This window comes from Zonotrichia albicollis, chromosome 1, assembly GCF_047830755.1.
Source record: "Zonotrichia albicollis isolate bZonAlb1 chromosome 1, bZonAlb1.hap1, whole genome shotgun sequence".
NCBI lineage: Eukaryota > Metazoa > Chordata > Aves > Passeriformes > Passerellidae > Zonotrichia > Zonotrichia albicollis.
The window spans coordinates 143,693,725-143,703,429 of NC_133819.1; the positions used below are offsets into that span (position 1 = coordinate 143,693,725).

Genomic DNA, 9,705 nt, shown 5'->3' on the forward strand with positions numbered 1-9,705 from the left:
TGTTCCAGGCAGTGCAAAGCTGCAGAATTCAGAACAACTGGAATGGTGAAATTTATATGCAAAATACAGAAAAAAAATATTCCCATTAAAAAACTTGGGAAATTAACACAACTTCTCTTTTTATAGATCCTAATAATAAAGCACAAAATGTTATGTAGATATATGTAGTGCTTCACTGCACATTGAATAAAACCAAGTAAACTCATTCTGAATGTAGGTAAGAATTTTACAAAGCAGGTAAAGTATTGAAATGCATCACTAAGAAGAAAGTTGCAAATGCTGTCTTCATTAAGACTAATTTTAAAATAAAATATAGCACCTAAAAATTTCTTTCAAGTGCTTCAACATTTATGGGGTGGAAAAAAGGGTATTTTGTTCCCACCATTTTGTTTTCACATTTTCTTATTTGTAGTCATGTCTTTTTTCAAGAACAGTATTTTACATCAGTCTTCTGATAAAGTGAAGCACATATCTGTTCTCCCCTCCTTTCTTTGGGTGAAAGGGGTGGTGGAGCTGGTTTCCTGTATTATAAATCTGCCCATCCTCAAAGGTGACAGATTGCTCTTTCCTGTGCTTTCCCTGCAGTTTCAGAGCTGCTGAGCCTGTGTCATTCTTGCCAATCACAAAATCAACAGGTTAGTCTTCAGGGATTAGAGCTTCAGCCCTCTCATGGTATAGTTTATAGATATTCCTAGCTGTGCCCCCAACACGTGACAAACTCCATGTGTCTGTATTCACAGCTCTCCTGGCACCAGGGCACATTACTCTAGGGTGTTTTCAGAGAGCTGTTTAGAATAGGAAAACAGGGAAATCTTTGTCAAAAAGTCTTGTGAGGAGAATGTGAAGAGAGAGATTGAAATGGCAATCTGAGGGATAATTTTCTAGAGGTATGATCATTTGGTGTAGCTGGAGGTTTTTCTGCCCCCTGGTTCCATAGCAGCCTGTTGGATGGACTGCAGGGACACTGCTACCTGGTCTGCCTGCCCCATCACTGTTCTTTGTGTTTTCTGTCTGTTATCCTGGAACAGTTCTGTTCAGGAGCATATTCTAGCAGAATGTTCCACCTGAAAAGCCCTCACCAGTTCACCTTTTTAGAAGTAGATGTCTACAGGAACACACAAATGACATACTGAAATGGCCAAAGGGACTCCCAGCCACAGGGGTTACAAGATGCATTATGTTACCTTTTGTTGATAGTTGTCATAGGCGGGATTTCGGCTTGTACAGAACACTTGCAATGGACTGTTCTGAGAAAATATGAGTTTAATTTACAGAGTAGGCCATCCAGGGACTGCTAGGGACTTCTGCAAAAATGGATGGGCCTCTCCTCCGCTGTCGATACCAACAGCTGTCCTCTCGCTACTCCAGCCCAGGATTAACAGCACCTTCCTCAAGTCCAGTATGGAAGTGGATTAGGCTAAACAGCCAAAAGGCACTCCTAGTGCAGAATAGGAGTGTCCACACACTGAGTTAGTGCCAAGAAGTTAATGCATTCTGTATTCACACCCTCGCTTATTTTGCAACAACTTCCCTGTGTAGGCAAGCCCTTCATGTCATTTGATGGTTAGCATTGCATCAGTGACATTCCAGATTCTGACCACAATGTTAGTAATGGAAAGTGGTTCATCTTCTAATGAAATGGTAGGCTTTTTTTTTCCTGGTTGCATCTTTTGCAACTTTTTCTTTCATGTGCCTGGAGTGAATTTCTTCATTTTTTAAATGTGTGTGATATTCTTCTCATCTCTGATACATGAAATTATGCTCTCTAAGCACGGCAATTGCCTTTGTAAATTAAACTGCATTAAGCAGTGATTGCTCAGCCTTTTTTCTTCTGAAGAGCAGGAGAAAGCCCAAGTAATAAAAATGTTCTTTACATATATTTACAATTTAGTAGTTTGTGTCTGAAATATTTTTTTCCTCATAAGATATTCCAGTTTTCATGTTTCGCTCATACTGTGGCATCCTTCGTACTTGTGCTCCATTGTCACATGCCTGGCCTGCATTCACGTAGACCTAGAGTTTCCTGGTGATTTAAGCAGTGTTTATCAGTTTGGTTTATTTTCAGCAAGTCTCTGGTACTTAACCTGCTTCTAAAGTTTACATGTCATCGTGGGCGATGGTAGTTAAGATGGAAAAATAGGACCACCTTAGGTTTTCCAGAAACAGTAGCTCCTCTGAGCTTACTGATGAGCCTTCATGACATCTTTTTAGGTAATCTTCATCTCCCCCAGTAGCTTTTTCAAGCTGAGTCCTAGCAGCAGCAATGAGGAAACTGCAGTTTAAAATGTCATCCAAGGACTTTGAAGTGTGGATTTCTCATGGTTTTTTTGCAATAACAGAAGGAGCAAGAAAGCTGCCTCTCTGTTTGCCTACCAAATTGTTTGAGTTGTGTGGTTTATAATCAAAGATCTCCTTTCTGTTCTACAGACACAGTTCCCACTGAATTTCAATAGGAACAGTCTGAATTTCCCAAAATATAAAGGCAAAGTTGGTCTCTCCTCACTTTGATTAGTATGTGAGTTGGAGATTTCACAGGGTTTTCTGGAGTTCTTGTTGTTTTTTCTTTCCCTAGGATTTGTAGTTGCATTTTATTATTAATATATTAAACAGTAAATTGTATCTAGCTGCAAGTGTCTTTAAATCTCCTTCACATACATTATTTCTGTAACATACATTATTTCTGTATATAGTTGTCCAATAACATTTCCATCAAATCACAGTTTCTCTTCTTTTGAAGGCCATTCTGGAAAACTGGCATCAAGCAGCTCTACCCAGCTGAGTAAAATGGGAACAGTATTTCCATTTAGAATGGTGTATTTTATAAGACCTGTAACTTAGTGGGACAAAGTACTGTAAAATATACAAATGCTCTGAATTTTATGGCATTAAAGGAGTTTTAGAGGATTGATATTTAGTGCAAGACATGATCCTTTCCTTTTTCACTATTATGTAAAGGAACTAAAAATTTGCTAATACATTAATCTAATTTGTAATTCATACTCCAGGAAAATAAGAATGGCTTATATTTACAGGATTGTCATTTTATTTTGGATGGACCAAATGCACCTCTGTGTGCTTTTTACACAAGTATCTGTCAAACAGGGCACATACAAAGCACTTGGCAGTAAATTACCAGCAAGTTGCTTGGCCTGGGCAGGAGCAAGTAAATTTGCAATTGCAATCTGGAGCAACATGTTAGAGGCCACCTTCCTTAGATCAACTTTGTATTGCAACACCAGCAAGTAATCAAATTGTAATGTACTTCAATGCAAAGCCTAGTTTGGCTTGGTTGGCAGATTAAACTATCACATGCCTCTGGCAAAAAGCACAAAGCCTTTGAACTGTTTGACTGCAGCTGTAGCTCGCACACCTTATTTTCCCTCTTAAAAATCAAATTAAACTGTAACCTGCAGCCTCTGCAGTAATTTTCAAGGAAAATTAAACTGCTGCTAACCTTTCTAGCAAAGATAACTGTCTCTAATCAAGCTGAAAGGTCCAGGATGAAATTCCCCTCTCCAAGTTTAGGCAAATTCATTGAAGGAAAACTCCAGGGCTTATTAAGTATGAAGATATTACCTCTAACTCAGGAAGTCCTTAGCCACAAATTGCTAGAGACTGGAGATTTTGCCAGGAAGGTATTACTCTCTGCTTCCCCTCTTCTTTCACTCCTACAGCATTTACTGCAGATCCATCCCTAGGGAAAGACACTGGACAGTTCTGGTCAGCTTCTCTGGACTGAAGGCTAACCCAAATTCAGAGCAGTGATGGGCATGCTGATCCACTTTCAAGCATTATCTGCTGTTCTCAGCAGTGTCAGGTCCTTCCTTCAGACTTGGCCTTGGCCTTTCCTCAGCCCAGATGTCTTCTGACTCCTGGAGCACAACTCTTGGATGTGACAATGTCCTTCACCTCCCCCACCTTTCATTATTTTCTGTGCCCTGCTGGCAGGAACACTTGGCATCTGACTTGTCCTCATAACATTCATGTTTTTCTTGGAGCTCTCAGAGATAGGATTTTTCCCAGCCTGGATGAGTTGCTGTTATTTCTATGGAGTCAGCAGTACAATAGACCCTCTTGGGAGCCAAGACCTTGTCTGTCTGGTGGCTCAGGCTTACAAAGACTCAATCCCACATGCTTAACGTTACCCTTTGATTCTCAGAATTAGTGTCTGACTGTAGCAGGTGAGAAGGCAGAACAGCCCAGCACAAAAGGAAATAAATCAATTGAGTTTACATTGCAACATGTACTCACTGAGAACCAGGTTAGAGAAACAGAAATTGGGGAGAGGGCATTGCTGACACTGGGAGCAGTGAGCAGGCAGCAGTCTCTTGGTCATAGAAATAACAATGACAGTGGAGAGGATTTTTCCTCTCATGTTTTTTTAACATGTATATTATCTATGCTTAGTATAATTCACAATCCAGCAGTTAATAACTCTGCACTATGGTTTTCCTGTTTTTAAAAGTTGGCTTAAAAGTTCCGAGTCTCTCTTAGCAGAGTACGTAAAAGCTGAGCAAAGGCATGTTAGTCACAATATTATCAAGAGATGAAAGTGATAGAGATATAAATTAATACCAGCTTTTAATTAAAATTGAATAAGTAAAAAAACCGTTGGCAGTTGCAAAATTCATTAGGATGTGTTACCAAAAATAGATACCTTTATAAGAATGCAGTTTTATTACAACAGCTGTAAACATCATTGCTGAGATAGCAAGATAGAAAATGTGTTACTAATACTCATAACATGTTTCAGTTGGCTGGAATGGAAAACTAGAAACTGTTAAGGCACTTAAAATGTGATCTTTCAGACTACCAAAATAGATGTATGCACTTCTGTTACTTAAGGAAACATCTGAATTTTGGGAACAATAACTTAGTGTTTTCTGCATCTGGTTTTAATTTGCAAGGAAAACTATATATAAAAATATAACCTGACTTAGCTGAAGTATGTATGATCCAGTGTTTTTATTTCATTCTGTAGAATAGTCAGACTTGCAATTTAGATCCTCGAAATTTTCGTACATTTATTTTGGTAAATAAAAGTCCCTTTGACCTTAATGAAAACATCTTCCAATATGAGGCTACAGATATAGATCTACAGTTTAGAGCATCTTTCTGACCAGCTTAGGATGTGTGTGTCTTGTATAATATCTGCAAAATTTACTGTCACTGAAAAAAAGTTATTTTCCTTTCTTCTCCTGTAATGTAGAACATCAAGCAATAGCAACAAATCTGTGGGTGGTTTATCTGATTTATGGTAATTTGCTATTGACATGCTTGAGGTATTACTTGCATCATCCCAGTCTTGCATATTTGTTTTTAAAAAATATTAGCTGCTTATGAAAAGGAAATATTTTAAATAATGATTCATTTGGGCTGTGATCACCTCTTGAAGCCAGGGCCCCGCTCTGATAGGCTGTATACAAAATCTTTGCAAATGAAATGCAACCTGAAGTGTTTAAGATAAGATTGCAGCAAGAGGACACTTTGAATCCAAGAAGATTAATATACCCCACCTACAAGGATTAGGTCTCAACTCATGAAATTTCAGCCATTAAACATGAGGCATCTGAATCACCTCCAAAACCAGTATGGGAAAAAGCTATCCCAGCCTGGGATAATTTGCTCTTTCCAAAGCTGCCACCTGCCAATAACTCCAATATTGCTTAGCCTTGCTGTATTAGTGGGATTTCACCCATTGCTTGGTATTTCAAAAGCTTTATTTAAAAAAACACTTTTTCCCAAAGTTGTGCGAAAATTGTGCTTTCTTCAAATACTGTGTGCTTATGATAGAATAAACCATCTACATGAGCAGTTTGAGAATAATACATCAGAGAGTTTTTTTCTGAAAACAGATTACTAACACAAGTGCATTTCTGGTGTCCATACCATTGCAGCTTTGGTATTTATAGTTAAATTGTCCCCACTTTTTCCTTCTGATTTGCAAGTGTTTGCCTTTGTTAGGTGGTCAGTATCTGATGAAGATATGTTTATATTCTTGGAGATTAAAGCCTTGAAATTATGATTGACATTGGACATTTGAGCTCCTTTTCCCCCTGTTGATTGCATGAGACCTTAGTAGCAGACACAGAAATAACTTTGATGAGTGCCTGAGTATTCCCATGGTATTCACAGGAGTAGAATCATAAGATGGTTTGGGTTGGAAGGGACCTTAAAGGTCACCTTGTTCCAACCCCAATACCTGGGTTAGAGCACTGGGGTCAGAGACATTCCTAAATGCTTGGAATATTGAAATGGAAAGAAAGGCAATATCTATTAAGGAGGAAGGTCTGGAAATAGGCCTGGCATACCAGGAGGTGCTGTGGTGGAGCACAGGCTGCAACATCAATGCCAGGAGTCCCCAGCCAGGGCTGTGCTGGCTCCCAGGGCAGCGAGCTCTGCCCAGGCTGGGTGTGAGAGGTTTGGTTGCTCCATGGGTGATGTCTGCTGGTATCACCCGGAAGGTGATGGTATCACACAGGCATGCAGCACTGACCATAAGTTAGGAAACACTGGTCCTTAATAGATGTGGCAGACTGAATACCAGGGAGGCAGAGATTGGCTGATAGTGTGCAGCAGCAGCACAGGGAAGCCAGGCTGAGGCACTGCAGAAGGCAAATCATGAAGTAATTCTGAACTCTCTGTGTTCACTGGTGTTTCTCACTCCTCCCTTGGGGTGCAGCTCGTGCAGCTAGAAAGAAAAACGTTCTCCTTGTTTGGGACACCTTGAGGACTGCACCCCAGGGCCTTTCTCTGCCTCTGCAAAGACATTGCAGAACTACCCCAAAGGAATGGAAAGCTATGGCAGGTGTTAAGTTTGCTGTTATTACCAGATAAGATTCAAAGATAAACAAATACATTCAACTAAAAGCCTAGATTTGCAATAACAGAGGAGAGCTAGAAGATAAAACAACATGTATGTAATTCATTAAGGCTATACGTAGCTCTCTCTCTCTCTCTAAATATTTATTTATGTATTTATTTATTTATTTATTTATTTATTTATTTATGTCTCATATGTATTTTTTTTATGTCTCAGCTTTTGACTTTGGCTAACTAACTTTTGCATGAACAAAAATTGTTCATAGTTGGTGTGCCCCTGGGTGTGCAGAGTTTGTTTTATCTTGCTTTCTTCTTCTGGTAAAGGTGGAGACCTGCAGATCCTCCAGCTCTAGATGGATTTATTCTCATTTGTCTGCCCTTTATCCCCTGGCATTGGGCCACTGGGTGTTTACTGGGAATTGTCAGAAATTTCATTCTTCTCCTCCTCTTTAAGATTACTTCAATAACATTTCTGTTGACTATGACACTTCTTGGCTTTTGTTTTTCACTAATTATAGTCTTATCAAAATACAACAACATCACTTTATAAATGATGCATTATAGTACAGTACAAATTCCTTTTAAAGTGTGTACAGTATGTACAGGCTATACAGGAAGCCCATTTATGACACTCAAATACAAACTGATATTGAGGGTAGGACTGCCAGATCTGCTCCACCTCATCTTTTGTTAGGTTCTGGGGACTCATCTGTGTGTTACTGGGTTTTGGGGAGCTTGAATAGTGAATACCAAAGGTTTTGCATATCTTCAGGCCAGCCTGCTCCCCTTCCCAGCCTTTCTTTCTGGCATTGCCTATAAATAGCCACACACACACAGACACACACACATGCAAAGTGGTTACAATATAAAAATCCACATTTTCTAAAAGACATTCTAGTACAGTATTTTTTGCAGTGTCTTGTCCGTGGAGTGGTGCCGAAACATGCTGTGGTATTTTAGATATCACTGTGAGATACTGCTTGGCAAATGTTGGATTTTATTAGCTTATTTTAAGTATTGGCAATCTACATTAAATAAGAAACAATTTTTTTCTCTTTTTCCCATTCTACTTTCTCATAAATCAGATCATAGTAATGACACCATTGAACAAATCGATGAAGATTTAGCTGTGACTCGGTGTCCGATGACCTTTATTTGTCCCATTACACAGGTATGTATCACTGCTACAGTCATTGACAGGGAAATAGTTATTTCATATTCTTCATTGGTTTGATTATTACAAATCTGCAGTACCTATTAAACAACATTATATATAACAACAATATTATAAATTTTAAGCATTTTCAGAAAAGAGTAATACTGCTTGGGAAGAAAACCCTTGTAAGTGGGAATGTACTTTACCAAGCAGGATCTGATCCTGTAGTTTGACTGGAATGCCATGTATGAGTGGCAGTCACACTTCTGCTGTTTCACAGAAAATCTCAGAAGCAGCATTTTCATGGGCATTAGCAGTTCCTTTAAATCAATCCTTACTGTCTGTAGGTGATAATGAAGAGGCCAGTGAGGAACAAGGTTTGTGGACATATTTATGAAGAAGATGCCATTCTAGAAATGATCCAGATTCAGAAGCAGAAAAAGAAAAAAGTCCGGTAAGCTAAAAAGAATGTGTGGAAAGGCATTTGCTCTGCTGTGTAAGTGGAATTTTACTCCACTTGTTCTAGGAAATGTATTTGGATTGGAAAGGCTGCAGGAGGTAAAACTTCAGCATCTGCCCAAGTCACAGCCTCCTCATTAGTACTAGACACATGAAGGTGCTTTTCTTTTTAATGAAAACTGTGTGTAAGGAAATATTCAGGAATTGTGTGGGGAAGTTACAGCTACTTGTAGCTGCACAACAGAAGTAAATAGATTTCATATAGCTATGACCAACAGAGAGAGACCTCAGTTTCCTATTATTTAGTTGCTGATATGTTCCCACTGCTTATGTAGCAAGCCTTAAAGTAAACAAAAAAAAATTCCTCCATCCACCTTCTTTTGCAGTTATATTCCAATTCAGCTCAGAAATATTAAAATGGCTGAATGTTAAAGTGAGAAATATTAAACGACAACATTTTAGACAGAAGAGAATTTAAGAATGAGATCAGATAGTGCAGTGCAGTTCCTACCATGATGAAGTTAAATAATTCTTTCCTTATATCACCATAATAATCTGTCACTTTTCCACATGGAACATATTTTTTTGAATGAAAAGATGTAAGAGATTAATTTTTAAACCTCAAATTCTCCACAATAAATTTGAAAATTATAATGATTTTAAGGGAAAAAAAAAAAAGAAAAAAGTAGAAAAAGAAGAGGCTTGAACACGAATGCTTTTTGGAGCAAGTTGAGAGGACATATCATCTCATCATTGATTTCACCTTTGTTTTTACACCATTTATGCTAGAGCCTCCTGCTTTGGGGCTGATGACTTCATGGAAACTTACTAGTTCTGGACTTCTTAATAAATGTGCAGTTTGCTTAGGAAGGTCTGTTAGGGACCAACAACCTGATTTCCCTGAAGATAATGCCACAGGCAGCTTATTTCCTCCATCTGTTGCTCTGGCATTTGTGTGAGGCTCTACACAGTCCTCCATGAGGGTTACCTAGGTGGAGCTGGAGTTTTTATTCCATGCTCATTCCCTGTTACAGGAAAGCACTGCCATAAAACCAAGCATCAGTTGGGATGCCCACTATCTCAGTGTCAAGACAGCTTGAAGAACTAGATGGAAGCACCTTGCTTGTGTTACAAAATCTAGGGGAAAATCTGGAATGGGAGTAACTGGGAATAACAACAAAACCAGCAACATGGATAGACAGAGACTTGGCTGGAAAAATGAACAGGAATTGGGTAACAGCTCTCAAGTTGGAGGAAAGTAAGTGTTC

The 9,705-nt window shown here is 38.8% G+C and overlaps 1 protein-coding gene across 2 annotated transcripts in view; it reads left to right on the forward strand.

Moving 5' to 3' along the window:
• Positions 1 to 9,705, forward strand: part of NSMCE2 (NSE2 (MMS21) homolog, SMC5-SMC6 complex SUMO ligase) — a 132,203-nt gene that overhangs the window by 112,072 nt on the left and 10,426 nt on the right. For both annotated transcript variants that reach the window (XM_005479591.4, XM_074556920.1), the window contains 2 exons: positions 7,908 to 7,993; positions 8,326 to 8,432. In XM_005479591.4, coding sequence (XP_005479648.3) covers positions 7,908 to 7,993; positions 8,326 to 8,432 — 193 coding nt within the window. The remainder of the gene's footprint in view (positions 1 to 7,907; positions 7,994 to 8,325; positions 8,433 to 9,705) is intronic.